The sequence below is a fragment of the Sus scrofa genome, chromosome 9, assembly GCF_000003025.6.
Source record: "Sus scrofa isolate TJ Tabasco breed Duroc chromosome 9, Sscrofa11.1, whole genome shotgun sequence".
NCBI classification, from domain to species: domain Eukaryota; kingdom Metazoa; phylum Chordata; class Mammalia; order Artiodactyla; family Suidae; genus Sus; species Sus scrofa.
The window spans coordinates 19,799,971-19,815,694 of NC_010451.4; the positions used below are offsets into that span (position 1 = coordinate 19,799,971).

The following is a 15,724-nucleotide window of genomic DNA, read 5'->3' on the forward strand; positions in this document are numbered from 1 at the left end:
GGAGAATGTACCTTGAAAATTTAGGAAAAATGCATTGAAAGGAGAGGTGAGGATCATGGAAAATAAAATTATAACGTCATAGTTTTCACCCAGAATCTTAAGGCATCTAATTTTCCTTTTAAAGAACAGTATGACATCAACCTAGAAGATGTTAGAAAGAGAATCATCAGAGAAACTCTGTTGCAACTGGACCAAAAGAAGGAATGGGCCACAGAGGTATACCTCAATTTTCTTTTCCTTTTCTTTCTTTTTTTTTTCTGAGAGTAGATTTTTATTCTTCTCACACAGGAATTTCAAAATTTCAGCTGAAATATAGTTAATGGACAATATTATGTTAGTCTCGGGTATACTGCGTTGTGATTTGACATTTGCATACACGGTGAAATGATCACCGTGGCAAGTCTAGCAACCACCTGTGCCCATACACAGTGATTCCAATACGATTGACTGTATTCCTTATGCTGTACATTACATCCCTATGGCTTATCTATTTTATAATTGGAAGCCTGTACCTCTTAATACCCTTTACCCACACCCTGCCAAGCCCCTTCCACTCTGTACTGCAATCTTCTTAAAAGACAAAATAAAAATTTCCCCCCATTTCTTTCTTGTGTTATATAATAATGGTCAGGGACCTGGGTTCTGAAGTTAGGCAATGTAGCTTAGATCACAGTCCTACCACTTAATGGGTGTATAAACTGAATTTATACCTGACTTTTTGGGGTTTCGGTTTCCTCATCTATAAAAAGGAGACAATACTAATACTTACCTTTAAAGAATGGTGTGAGGATTGAATGAGATGTTTTAAGTAGCACAGCGCTGCATAAAGAACAAGAACAAAAGCTCGGTAAATTAACACTCAGTTATTTTTAAGGGTGATCATAATAGCTATGACAAATTATTAAATTTTGGATGAATTATAGATGAAATATAATTTGTCTAAAAAATACTTTCAGACACATCCAAACCTAAGAGAGTACTCTTTACATTGCTGCAGCTCTAAAAATTGTGGCTATGAAAAAATTTGAGCTGTCATTTCCAACTTATGTTTTTGTCCCAAATATCTGCCACTTTCGTTTTCACCCTCCTTTCCTTTTCTCTAGACCATCTCCTAAATCAGTGAGGTCCCTGCTGGGATTATCTCTTTAGCTGGAACATTCTTTCTCCAGAGTCATAAATGTCTGGTATTTTCTAAAGTTCTTCACTGAATTTCAGTTGCTATTGTTTGTTCTTTCAGCATTGCTATTCTAGTGCCTGATTTTTACTGATTTACACCAATACAGAGGATATGGAGCACAAACCTATCTATGGTTTTTGTCTGCCCATGCGATTCAGCCCCATTGTGACTGAATATGATTAAATGGTGAAATCAACAATTAAATGATCTGATCACAGTTAAGATGATTAAATGCTTATGTATATCAAATATGCTCCCAGGGTGTACTTTCAATATATAATGAAGACTATTCCCAATATTGTTCCTAGCCTTTTACATTTAAGTCTCTCAACAGTCCTATGAGGCGGAGACTTACTAATAAGAATAGAGGCACAGAGAAACTATGACTTGCCCAGAGCATGTGGCAGAATTGAGATTTAAGAAGTCTTTTTCAGATCATTACACTATACATTTTCTTTTCTCTACATAATGCCGAATACCCACACATATGAATGAATTATCCTCATTTTATCTGGCTATCTTATCATGGATTTAATTTCCTAAAATCTGCTTTTGTGCAACCTGGGCTGCATATTGGAGTCACCTGAGAAATTTGTTTAACCAAGGTGAGTCCTGGGTCTCCACCCACAGAAATGCTCATATAATTGGCCTGAGATGTTGCCTGGGCTTTTGGATTTTCAAAGTATCTGGGAGAGTCTAATGTTTAGCCAAAGCTGAAAACACTGCTCCATTGTTAGTGAATTAAGCCTTCAGTCAACTAAATTCAATTATGAGTTACTTCCTACTTTTGTTCAAACAAAATTCTATGTTCAAGTAAACTTTAGACTTATTAGTTGAAGCTGAATTATAAGAAAGTATAAGGAAAGAAATGGAGGTTCACACTTAGTTTAATTCACGACTTAAAGAAAAATGTATTGCAAATCTTCCAATTCTAAAGGCTTACACGAATTCACCCTTAAAATATTTTTTAAATTATTTCAGTCTATGTTTATGAGGCAGAAGATCTTTCTTAATTTCTCTTCTTCTGGTTGTGTCCTTTAGTTACTAAGTTTGTAGCCTGGTATTCATATAAAAGTACCTCACAGATACTTTTTATGATCTATTATCCACTATAAAATTCCTTCTGGTAAAACTGTAAATATCCAAGTAACTGAAAATGAATTTACATTTTATGAACCTACTGATGAAATAAGTCTTTTCCCATTTGCTTCCTCTAAAGTAACTTTCTCCAGGAGACTCCCTATAACCTGTTACTCTGAAACTATTTGTCACTAGGACTGTAAATACATATATTGTTATTACTGACATGCAGTAATCTTTCAAATTAAAAAGGTAGTAATATAATTTGTTCGTGCTTTTGCCGCATGTTGAATTATGTCTGTGACCATAAACTTGGGGAATGTTTGATCACTGCAGTTTAGACATCTTAATTGTGGAGCAGATCACTTAGTGACTGATTCCACCATGGCAGTCAGATTCAGTTACAATCGAGGCCAAATTGAACGGACAACCATTGTTCAGTTCTCTAAATCATCTGTGTTATGCAATGTAAATGGGCAAAGACAATACTATAGGATAGTACAGAAAGAACAACTGCACCAAAAGTTCTTGGTATGTTTCCAAAGTTATTGCAAAACATAATTTTAAATGCTCAGGTAAATTGGTTGTGTATTTTCATCACTAAAACTGTGAATTGTTATGTGGTAGCTCTTCTTTGATACAGAATTTTCCTTTTTCTATTTTTTTTTTTTTTTAAGAATGCTTTAAGGTTCATTGACAAGGGCAGCTATCGAGAGATCTGGGAAAATGACTGGCTCAAAAAAGAGGTAAGTGAAATTTTTAGAAACAAAAATGATTCCTTCTTTCTCATTTTTTTTGAATGGGAAATACTTTTATTTATGAGCTGAAATCATGGGAAAAGCATGGAACTGTGACTGGCTAAGTTACACTGAAATTCAAGAGGAGTCCAAGCTGTTACCCAACAAACACCATAAATAATTCCTATAATAATCAAAAATCATTTCTGGTGTCACAATTCATACAATACACTCAAGTGTGCAAAGTATCCTTGTGTCCTAAAACTGATCTGGTCTTCCTCTGGACCCTACTTCCCCTTTGGTGATGGGAGCAAGGCTAAAGAATCATTTTAACCTCATTCTCTACTGTTTTCAATTGCCTTTTTGGGAGGGCATGGTCTCCTTTGGATAAATATCCAGTCTGTCTGTTAGATTTCTTTTTCTCCACCTACTACTTGTCTCCAAGATGGACCCTTGATGTATAGGCAGTTGGGGCTTATATGACCTCTGGTGGGATGTGTTACTAGAGAGGGCTTGAATCTATGAGGTTGCCTCTGGATTCTTGTTCCTCTGCCTTTCTGCTATGGAAGAAGTGCTTTGGTCTGTTTTCTGCACTGGTGACCTCTGAAATAGATAGCTCTGGCCTTTTGGACATTGTGTTGCAGCCAATGCCAAACCCATGGTCACGGCCATTTTGCCTGTGGTCAAGAGGTCCCTGTCCACTGCGATCTCTATATGCATTCCAGCTTGGTCATCAGGCTCCCTTCACACCTCCTCTTGGAGAACATGCAAGGACTAGGGAATCCAGTGTGCTGCCTTAGACTCAGCTGTCCACCTGTCGCTATGCTCCAGTGCTGCAAAACTGCTTTTATTGGATGTGGTCATGTGAGCTTTGTTATGAGGAACTGCTCTGTTATCCTTGCATCATACATATGGGTCTCTCTGCCTTTACCTTCTTCCCTCCTTACCCTTACCTGTCTGGAAAACTTTAACATTTCCTCTGGGCATGTACTTTGATGATTATATTCCTTGTGAATCATTTTGTAACTTTCCCAGGAAGTCTTGGGTGCTTCTTCCCCAGTGTTCTTTTATTTCATTGTAACTACTGTTAAAATAATTTGAAATTGTCTGTTTATGCATAGGAATCTTGGATTAAACAGGTAGGTCATCTTTGGTCTAAATGTTGCAAGAGTGTTGCAGAGGATGTACACAACTCAATACTTTGAAATAACCTTTACTTTCAGATGAGAAGCCACCCAACCTATGCTTAGATGCCATCTATGAAAAAACAAAACACCTCACTACATTAAAAATACTGAAGTAATATCGATGTATATCATTTTAGTTTCAGATATACAACATAGTGATTCACTATTTTTATATGCTGCAAAATCATCACCATGAGAAGACTAGTTATCATTTGTCACCATACAAAATTATTTTGGTGTTTTTGACTATATTCCCTCGGCTGTACATTACATCACCATGACTTCTTTATCTTGTAACTAGATGTTGGTACCTCTTACTAACCACTTTCACCTATTTCAGTCATCCCTCCACCTGGCTTCCCCTCTGGCAACCACCAATTTGTTCTCTGTATCTATGAGTCTGTTTTTGTTTTGAAAAACTCACTGTCTTTTGAGAGAATTCACTTCAAACTACACATAGCTCTTGTTAGCAAGTTGTTTTTATGTGATTCTCAAATGCACATCTTTAGCACCAATTTGTACATGACCTTAGCTCTGCATGATTTTTGTTTGCCTGCTGAGTATTTCCACATGGATGTCCCAAAGGTACTTCAAACTCAACATATCTAAAACATAATTCATTGCATTTCTCCTTAGATTTTCTTTTCCTGAACTTTATTTTTCATCATCTGCTCAGACACCCAAGGTAAAAATGTCACCATCTTTTCCATTTTCCTTGCCCCTATGTAACTGAATAGAGTTGCTAAGTCTAGGAAACAAAATAATTTAAAAATGAATATGCTGTCTATAATATTGACAATCATCTTGAAATTGCCTTTATAAAGTCATGGTGAATAGGAATCCATACTGTTTCCAAAGCTAATCAAGACGAATCTTCAATTTTAAAAAATAAGTATTAATTTTAAAGACTGAAGGGAGGGAGGAGTTCCCGTCATGGTGCAGCGGAAACGAATCTGACTGGGAACCATGATGTTGTGGGTTCCATCCCTGGCCTTGCTCAGTGGGTTAAGGATCTGGCGTTGCCCTGAGCTGTGGTGTAGGTTGCAGACGCTGCTTGGATCCTGCGTTGCTGTGGCTGTGGTGTAGGCTGGCAGCTATAGCTCCAATTTGACCCCTAGCCTGGGAACCTCTGTATGCCATGGGTGCAGCCCTAAAAAAAAAAAAAAGACTGAAGGTAGGGAGTTCCTGTTGTGGCTAGTATCTATGAGGACTCAGGTTCGATCCCTGGCCTCACTCAGTGGGTTAAGGATCCAGCATTGCCATGAGTTGTGGTGTAGGTGGCAGATGCTGCTGGGATCTGACATTGCTGTGGCTGTGGTCTAGGCCGGTGGATTTGACCCCTAGCCTGGGAGCCTCCATATGCTGTAGGTATGGCCCTAAAAAGCCAAAACAAAACAAAACAAAACTTCAAGGTGAACTAAATAATTATAGAATATTAGGGAGGAATTTTGTTCTGATACTTTTATTAAATACAACAGTATGAGCCTAGTGATAATTTAACAATTCAAGTCTTAAATTTTATGAGATATCATGGACATCACATTCAGAGAAAATGACTACAAAAATTAATGTCTGACTGATAAGGAAGGCTATTTGGTGCCTTGGTCCTTCCTACTAAAGCCACAAATTAAATTTTGTTTTATTTTTTACTTCTCATAATTCAGTGGAAACAAAAGATAGAAAAAAAATGTCAAGTTTAATTGAATCATGAGCAAAAAGAGCTTACTAATGAAGAACAAATCATTTTAAGGGAATTCAATACATTTAGTTTCTCATTTCAATAAATATTCATTTTGCTATTATTAAATTTACTGACAAAATTAATTAAAACCATTTCTGGTTATAAGTCCTGTCATAAGAATTGAAAATTGCCTGGAAATAGAACAATGTGTATTAGTTAATTTCTTTGAGAATGGTTTAGAATGATTTACAAGGCATATTTAATGATGGAACTCACCCCGAATATTTCTCTGTTTAACTGTCTTTCAACAATTACCAAAAATTTAGATCTCTGGAAAGGATATGAGATAGCCTGTTTATAACTTTAACTATCTGGTTTTATTTAGCATGCTTATTAGGAAAATGAAGAAAATTCAAATTTCCAAATAACCTAGACTAATTTAACAAATGGAAGGCAGAGAATACAAGACAAAAGGATTCAAAGAGGTTAGCATCGGAGCTCCAAATGTGAGGAGGCAGAAATCTAAGCTAGACCTTGCAGGGGAAATTTTCAAGAGCATGCATTTCATTCAAGATCCTAGGCCCCTGACTTATGAGAGCTTTAACTATATTTTTCCCAGTTCCTTCAGTACGTTTCTTGTGTGCTTGGGGAGAAGCAAGGACAGAGAGGGAAAAGTGGGCTTCTACTTCCTTCTTTTCAGTTTCTTCCCCAGATATCTAAAGATATTTATATGGCTATAAAAAGAATCCATTTGGGGAGTTCCTGTTGTGCTTCAGCAGGTTAGGAACCCAACTAGTATCCATGATGACACAGATTCAATACCTGACCCCACTCAGTGGGTTAAGGATCTGGCATTGCCCATGAGCTACGTGTAGGTCGAAGGTGAGGCCTGGACCCCACATTGCTGTGGCTGTGTCATGGACTGGCAGCTGCAGCTCCAATTCAACCCCTAGCCTGGGAACTTCCATATGTAGCCAGTGTGGCCCTAAAACAGTCGGGGGTGGGGTGGGGTGGGGGGACTAGTTATCATTTCTCTAACATTTCAAAAGGCTGGGAAGGAGACGGCAATTGAGGAGAACCTTAGTACTAAAGGGGTAGTGATGTCACAGGATAGCTGTAGCTTGAAAGATTGGACTTAACTCCCAGGAAGGGCTTTCATTCCCAGCTTGGGAAGGAGACGCAGAGCTGGGTGTGCTGCCTCCCAAGTACGCCAAGCTCTTAAGTCAGACATCTCCCAACCTTCAATTAATAACTTTTCTGTTCACAACTTCCAACCGTAATTTCTTTCTCATCCTTTGACATTTGAAAATTATGAACTTTTCCTTAAGGTATTTAGACTTCTAATCAAGCTGTTCATCTCTTAAAAATATGAGACCCTAAAGCTTTGTAATGTAGTGTTATGGACTTAAACATTTCTGTGAAATTGTTCAAGGCTGGTAAATAATACATGCTTTTCTTTCCATCTCTAAGCCATAAGTAATATTTGAGCCTTTTCTATGGCACTGGTACTGTTTTATATTACAATTTTTTGTATATTTGTTCACTGGATTATAAATTCTTTTGAGGGAATGAGCCATTTTTTTATTCAATTTTGGATTCAGATCCTTCTACCTTTTAGCGCAGAACCTTGCCCATAGTAAGAATTCAAGCAATTACTAAATGGCTTATGTAACAGAGATATGCATGTGGTCGTATGTTGAATGCTTCCAGACTCCAAAATACAATAACTTCAGCTACAAATCAGGAATGTTAATCATCTCTTTCCAGGTGCTCATCTCAGTTATCCTCTCGGCAGCTTCTGACGAGAGATAATCTAAATCCCTGTGCCTTTCTTATTTCATCATATTCCCTTGAGACACATTCATTTTTCCAGTTTATCTTTCTACCATCCCCACCAGCCTATTACTTTATATTTTATGCCTTTACTTCTAATTCTTCTATTGTCCTGAATTCTCCCCATGAGAACCTCTCAATCCAGCACCTGTATAACTCATGCTGTTTTGGGAAGGCCAGAGAGATAAGTTGAGGGTTCTATGTAGTAACATTCTTCTACATATTCTTCTTTAGACAATCAAGCCTTCTTTAGACAAATGTTACCAAAATGCATTTCTTTTCCTTTTTTCGTCTTTTTAGGGCCATGCCCACAGCATATGGAAATTCTCAGGCTAGGGGTCTAATCGTAGCTGCAGCTGCTGGCCTACACCACAGCCACAGTAACACAGGATCCAAGCCCCATCTGCGACCTACACCACAGCTCATGGCAACGCTGGATCCTTAATGCACTAAGTGAGGCCAGGGATGAAACCTGCATCCTCATGGATACTAGCCGCGTTCGTTACCACTCAGCCACAATTGGAACTCCCAAAATGCATTTCTTAAAGATTGATGGGAAGTCTATCAATAGAACCAGCAAATTTTGTTCATATCTGAGTTAGCCACATTCCTTTAGTAAATGTTACTTAAGCCTACCATATCTATGAAAGACCTTCCATCACCTGCAAGATAAAAACCAAGATAAAAACCTGTGTTATTTGGCTCCCCTATTTGTCCAGTTCCTTACTTACTTCTCCCCACTCCCCATTTTGTATCTATCCACACCAAAATAATGGTACCTTTATATATGCGGCTCCTTCTGCTTAAAATATATCCCCTCTTATCTCAGCTAGAGGATCCCTACTTGGCCTTCAAGATCCAAAATAGATGTCATCTCTTCTATTAATTCTCCCTACCCCCTCACACCTGGCAGACACCCTGTGAACCTCTGTCTCCTCCCACAGTACCTGGACGGCTTCCATTATGACTTTTTTTAGGGCCTCACCTACAGCATATGGGAGTTCACAGGCTAGGGGTCAAATTGGAGCTGTAGCTGCCAGCCTACACCACAGCCACAGCAATGCCAGATCCGAGCAGTGTCTGCAACCTACACCACAGTCTACGGGAACGCCAGATCCTTTAACCCGCTGAGCAAGGCCAGGGATCAAACCCACATCCTCATGGATACTATTATGATTGTATCACACTATTTTCTGTTTTTATCACTCCCTTTCCCACTAAACTAAAAGAGATGCTTGAAGGTTACTGTGTCCTGTTAATCCTTTGTTCCCAACGTGTACTATAGTTTTCGACACATTGTAAGCATACAATTATATGAATGAATGAATAATATTTCATCGATATGATAGTTCTTAGAATGACTCCAGCGCTCAGAATATCATTCTTTTATAGAGGCTGATAGAAAGGGCTCCTAGGCCTATACTTTGTTTTTAATACCATAAAATAGATTTTTTTTTCCAGTGTCATTAGTTTTCATTGTGTTTTTTATAATTGACCTTAGAGCTTCATTTAGCTACTAATGCTATAGTGATAAATAAATTAGTCTTATTTTCTTGTTTAGCTCTGCCTCTAGCTCATATAAATCCAGTGATGTTTTTGAAGAGTAAAAAAGAACAATTCCTGCCATTCAATAATAACTGCCTAATCATGCAACCAAGTTCTGCAAGTGATCTGGAAAAAAGTCCCACCCATTCTTTCTTAGAGTGAACATAGTAATAAATAATACAGGATAGATCTTCCCCTCAGGCAAATGCACTTTTAAAAGTTGAATTTCTTAGAAGACGAGGTAAACTGAAGTGAGTAAATACTAACAGCCATTCTCTTTATCTGAGGATAGATTGCAACTCACAGGAAAGAAGTGGAAGAACTAGAACATGCTATTCATGAACTGGAAGGAGAAAATTTGGTGCTTATTGATCAGCTATTCAACTGTAGACTTGTGGATCTCAAAATACCCAGGTGAAAGTCATTGCATATCTAGAAAATATTTTTTAAACATTTGTATTTGTAGGAGTTCCCGTTGTGGCGCAGTGGTTAACGAATCCGACTAGGAACCATGAGGTTGCGGGTTGGGTCCCTGCCCTTGCTCAGTGGGTTAACGATCCGGCGTTGCCGTGAGCTGTGGTGTAGGTTGCAGACACGGCTTGGATCCCGCGTTGTTGTGGCTCTGGCGTAGGCCGGTGGCTATAGCTCCGATTCGACCCCTAGCCTGGGAACCTCCATATGCCGCGGGAGCGGCCCAAGAAATAGCAAAAAGACAAAAAAAAAAAAAAAAACAAACAAACATTTGTATTTGTAGAGTTTTTAAGATGATAATTCTTAAGATGATAGTGTAAATTTTGACTTGCTTTTTCTAACAGTACACTGGAATCATAATAACAAACACTTAACATGAATGTCACAACGGCTCTCCTTCAGAAGCTTCTAGTCCGGCATGGGGAATGGGCATAAAAATAAATGCATAACAGTATAGCAGAGGATGGGGTGAGAAGCCAGTACACAGGAGGAAGTGGTCAACTTTGAGGGAGCTTCCTGGAGATGTTCTGGGCTTCTGGTTACCTTGTGGATCATAGAATGGTTACCTTTGATAGTTAATGAAGGCATCAAACCAGGCAAAGAAAATAGCCTAGTATTCCAAGTTACTTTTATTCCTGCTTAAGAGAAACCAAATGTGTACATGGCTTTGTTATTACTTTTTCTTTCCTGACAAAAGTAGTCTTGATATACCTGTCTTGATGGAAAACTAGAGGCCTGGAACATGGAATTAAAACTCAAAGTGGCATTCATAATTTGGACAAGTAGAAACAAGAAATAATCTAAATAGTAACATGTTTAGGAAGATAGAGGAATTAAATCACATAAATGTAGCATGTACACATGCAAGACTGGAGAGAAACATCTGGGTCTGGGCAGAGAAGTTCAACATAGAAGGGCCAGAAAAAAATTTCCACCTGAGTAGTTCTGTTGTATATGTGGGCTGGAAAAACTGCTATTTGAGATATAATAAAGTGTTCGTTGTTGGCAAACTTCCTAATGTGTTCCAGGAAGGGTAGATACAGGTGAGCTGTGGGGGTTTTGCTTGCTGAGCTAAGTGATGGGTGGGAGGACATAAGACTGGAGAAATTGGGAGAGAGTGCAATTACTTTACAGACCGAAGACTGGGTGGGGCAGAACAGAGAAAAAAGCCACCTGCCTCCCTTCCATGATCTATGTGTGCCGCTCTGGAGTGGCTGGACGCCTGTATTTCCAATCTCTGGCGCTGACGTCCTTGAGGGCTCATAGGGGGTGGGGGCTCCACTGCCCCCCCCCGCCCCGCCCCAGCAGGCAGTGCTGTTATTTCCCAGTCCTCCTTCCTAGGATCAGGTCTCCAGCTCCACATTCCTGGCTGCCCCCTACCCCTCAGCTCCTGCTTCTGCCTAATCTCTGCCAGCTGGTGCTGAGCTGGTGCTGAGCTGGTGCTGAACCTTCTAGCCATAGCTCTGCCTGTGGTCCACTGTGCACTTTTTCTTTTCTGAGAGCTGCCCTGTAAACCGCCAACCTCACTTCCTGCTTTGGCTCGTTCAGTTTAGTGCACCTAATTTGGTGATGATGTGGATGTTAAGTGCCAATTATAACAAAGGACAATTCTTTCATTGGCCAGAGAGAACTTGGCAAGGACAGGAAGGGCGATGAGAAACTTTTAAAGGGGTTTTCATGTGTCATAGGCAATTTACCCCTATCCTCTGTCTTCCCCACAGAAATCTTCAGTAAACTCCGCATTGTTCATCACCGCTTTCTGGGCTGGCTTTCTTTAGTGAGAGACACAAATGCTAGTTTTGCTTTGGAGTTGGGAGAGATGAAATCAAAATCTGTCCAAGGGAAATGAAATAGCCTGAGTGACATTTGTGAGAACGGGGTTAGGCACCAGTATTTGCTTCCGGGGCACTCTGAACTCTTCCTTTGTAACTAGCATTTCTCACCCTAGTGATTACTTAAGTAACATCTGCTTCCTTGCTGGACTGTAAACTCCTTGAGACAATTGTGTCGGACATTTTAGAAAGACCTGCTTAAAGAAACAGAGATTTGTGTAAACTCTCAATTATCTGTTACATTGCTTATCTAGAAGGAAAAATTGAGTGTATTCAGGAGCTTTTACTACACCCATTTTCAAGTCAAAACAACACATACTGTGTAATTTATGCTAAATGCCCTTCCACCTCTTCCTTGAGAACTCAGGCCTATGTGTTCTAGTAGGGTGTTGAGAAATAGACATGAACTGTACTCAGGAAATATATAAAAAGTTCTCTATTTTCCTATTTGGATGAAGAATGAGATATTCAAGCTAATAGAGTTACTATATTTCTCATCCAGAGCTCCCCAAACTTTTTCCCTCTGTGACTTCCATAGAACATCATAGAATTTTTTTGATACATCAGATGAGGTGAATAAGCCAGAGGTGACCGCTCAAATCTATCTAACACTAATTTCACATGATAACATCCTTTAAAATATTTTCTATATCATTAAATATCAAGTGCTGCTGCCCTATGGTGGTACAAAAGCGACAATAAACTAGTAATTAAGAGAGAAGCCAGACTTATGAAGGTTACGGCATTTACTAAGATCTTAGTTATTCAAAATGGTAAAACCGGGAAAGAAGAGAACTCTGAGGCCTCAGGCTTGTTTACCTGCCTTAGACTTGATACCAGAGTTTCATGTGAGACTAAGCTTTACTAAGTCTTAAGAAGGTTTTAAGGTAGATTGTCTATGCAGTTACTTTTTTTGCCGGAGCTTTAAGCATCTCAGATAACACCGTGTTTGTGTTCTTAAAGTAACTGACTGTACATCTGGTTGCTGAGTTGCCAAGGATGAAGTGTTGTTTGCACATCTGCAAGGGTCAATTGCTTCATGCTGTCTTCAGGCAAACTTCATAGAAATGCCGTATGGAGCTTTCAAAATATCGTGTCTTCTGACTGAAAATTCCATGGGCAGAGCTGCAGAAGCAGATGCACAACTCACCAGGCTTGTAGCCTCAACTCGTCACTCAGTGGAAGCCAGAACCTAGATGTCGTCTTGGATTCCTACTGCTCACTGTCTTTATCTTTTTCTCTTGATGTCAAATACATCTCATGCAGTCCTCTTTCATTCCTCATCTGCATTCCTGCTATAGTGACTTAACTGGTGTCATGATCACTCTCATTTCTGGCATTTAAGTGTGTTTTTCCCTGATCATGGAATGCCCTTCCCTCACCCCAAACTCTTCCTTGGCAAACAGCTCCTGATGTTTTAAGATTCAACTCAGGTTTCATCTCCTCCTGGAAACATTTTCTTACCTCCTAAAGCTAAATCAGGTGCTTCTTCTCTGCCCCACTGCACTCCTCATCATTGCAGAAGCCATTACCATAAGCCTGTCTGCCACCTCACTGGGCCTGATGCTCCTCTTTTTCATCTATGTGTCTCCAGCACCCAGCTGAGAAACAGGTACCAGTGAGCAGGTGGTACAATATTTGTTGGCTGACAGACTACTTTTCTTATTTGTATTTAGGCGACTATACCTTACCCAAGCTGTTGGACAGGAAGTGCCACCTGAAGAAATGCCTTTGGAGTTGCCAGAAACATCTATAGGTATTATTTTATTGTAATTCTTTTAATTTAACAAACACTTATTGAGTTTCTATTACAGACAGGCACCTCGTATCCAAGAGCTATTCAGGGAATAGATGCATGCCAGCTCCACCATATTATCTTATTCTTGCAGAGCTCACCTAACCCTTCTCCTTTCTCTAGACCTATTTTCAAGTCAAAGTCACTATGTATCACAGTGATTTAAATAGATACTGGTGGAGAGGGAAGGGATGATGTCTCTACTGGTGGGGTTTGGGTTCTACTTTATCCAGCCAACCGAAACGTCAACACACACATGTTCTCATGTGATTATTGAAACTTATTAGCTAACAGAAGGAAATACAACTTATATACAGTTTCTAATAATGGGACTCTCACTTTCGTACCTAGATTCTACATAATTCTCAAATTCATCTCCTTCAGGAGATTCTCAAAGTTCTTTCAAGTTAAAAGTGTGACAAAGCATGTATTGCATTTTTATTTTTATCTGTCCCCAAATTGTACATAATTTGTTTGCATTCATCCCAGAAAAGTCACAGTTGCAGCCTGTAGAAGTAAAAAGTAGAGATCTAATAAGCTTATCACTTGGGAGCAGTTCTTTACCTCTCGGTCATGAGGACAGCAGCAGGTATAGCGAGCAGCTGAAGACAGATGAAGAAGAGAGCTCAAGTATAGCGTTTGGAGCCTCTGATATCAAATACTTACTGTATGAGGATGAGCAGGATTTCAAGGTAAGATTCATGAGAGAACAACTTTGACTGCTAAAAGTGTATGTTGTCTTATTAGTTAATGGAGAAAATTAACTTAAAAATATGGATACTGAAAAATTCTATTTGCATTTATTAGTAAAATTTGCTAACCATTCACATCTCTCTCTAGATGCTATTTTCACTCCTACCATTGCCCAACTTGCTACCTATAGTCAATTACAGACTCCATTACAAACTCTATTAGTCATATACCGTGTAGATACAGTCATATATCTAATGCTATATAACAAATTACCTAACATCCAATGTAACTGTATCTGGAGGTAGTGGCTTTCAAAGGTAATTAAGGTTATATGAGGCCATAAAGATGGGCTCTAATCTGATAGGACTAAGACTTTATAATAAGAGGCTTTACCTTGTGAGGACACTGTGGGAAGAGAGCCATCTGCAATCCAGGAAGAGGACTCTCCCCAGAACCCAATCATGCTGGCTCTCTAATCCTGGACTTCCTGGCCTCCAGATCTGAGAAGTTCTGCAGCTTCAGCCACTCAGCCTATGGTATTTTGCTATGGCAGCTCAGTGAGACTAATACCATATATGACTTCAGAATCCTCCTGCAGATGGTTCTTAAATATGTGGCAGAATTTCATCAATTCACTTTTCTCCTAGCTCACATTTATTGTAGCTCTATAATTATATATGTTAAAGGCTAGATCCAGTTATATGCATTTGAGAAATAAAACATTGCCTTCCTTTTTCATTCTTTGATTCTTCTAAATTAATAAATGTTTACTGATAACCCCACAACATGCCAGGTACTGCTTAGGTGCTCTAGAATTTGAGGAGAATGGGGAAAAAATGAAGTCTCAAAGATGCCTGTATGTCAGGACCTAACCTAAGTCACATACGCACTAGTAGAAAACCGGTAAGAAGATGATTAATTACTGTACAAGAGGGATGTACCATCTGTATCTGTCTCCCTCACCAATCTGTGAGCTTAACATTGTGCGCCAGCACTCAGCACTTGGTACACAGCCTGGTACATAGTGCGCACTCAGGAAAAGTTTGTCAAAGGGTTGAAGGAATTCAAAAGACGGAGTTATGTCTGGAGAGGCTTCCAAGAAGAAGGCATGCTGGGTAGGGGTAGAGCTTTTCAACCTAGTTTGGGGTTGACTATGAGATTTTATATAAATTAGACTTCTAATTCTGTTTGTTGACATTGTAAACTATATTTTGTTTGGCAGAATGTGGTTAAGTTTTATCTATACAGTAGTCAAAGATCCTGTGCTATGTGCAAAACTCACGTAGATTTGCTCAATATTAAGATATTTAGGGAGTTCTTGCTGTTGTGCAGGGGGCTAAAAATCCGACGGCAGCAGCACAGGTCACTGCAGAAATGCAGGTGCGATCCCTGGTCCAGGGTGTTAAAGGATCCAATGCAGGTCACAACTGTGGCTTGGACTCAATGTCTGGCTGGGGAACTTCCATAGGCTGTGGGTGCAGCCATTAAAAAAAAAAAAAAAAGATATTTATAGTCAAGGATGTTTGCTGATCTTTCCTTTTGTTCTTGCACAATATAGAAAACTCTGCTGTGGTTATATCCTGACCAGCAGGGGGCTATATAAATACAGCCAGTACTTTTCTTTTTCCAGTTACAAAGATTGCAGAGGATATATCTTCTTTGGGTGAGCTTGTCTACCATGCCCCACTGGGCA

At 39.3% G+C, this 15,724-nt stretch overlaps 1 protein-coding gene and 1 long non-coding RNA gene across 4 annotated transcripts in view; one reads left to right on the forward strand and one right to left on the reverse strand.

Annotated features, from left to right (window-relative positions):
* CCDC83 (coiled-coil domain containing 83) overlaps window positions 1-15,724 on the forward strand; it is a 48,272-nt gene that overhangs the window by 30,727 nt on the left and 1,821 nt on the right. The window contains exons 6-10 of the mRNA XM_021062606.1: window positions 125-216; window positions 2,935-3,003; window positions 9,533-9,654; window positions 13,220-13,299; window positions 13,828-14,030. Coding sequence (XP_020918265.1) covers window positions 125-216; window positions 2,935-3,003; window positions 9,533-9,654; window positions 13,220-13,299; window positions 13,828-14,030 — 566 coding nt within the window. The remainder of the gene's footprint in view (window positions 1-124; window positions 217-2,934; window positions 3,004-9,532; window positions 9,655-13,219; window positions 13,300-13,827; window positions 14,031-15,724) is intronic.
* LOC110255410 overlaps window positions 1-15,724 on the reverse strand; it is a 29,805-nt gene that overhangs the window by 2,180 nt on the left and 11,901 nt on the right. For all 3 annotated transcript variants that reach the window (XR_002335566.1, XR_002335565.1, XR_002335567.1), the window contains exons 3-4: window positions 770-819; window positions 223-305 (exon numbers count right to left, since the gene is read on the reverse strand). This is a non-coding gene — a long non-coding RNA (uncharacterized LOC110255410). The remainder of the gene's footprint in view (window positions 1-222; window positions 306-769; window positions 820-15,724) is intronic.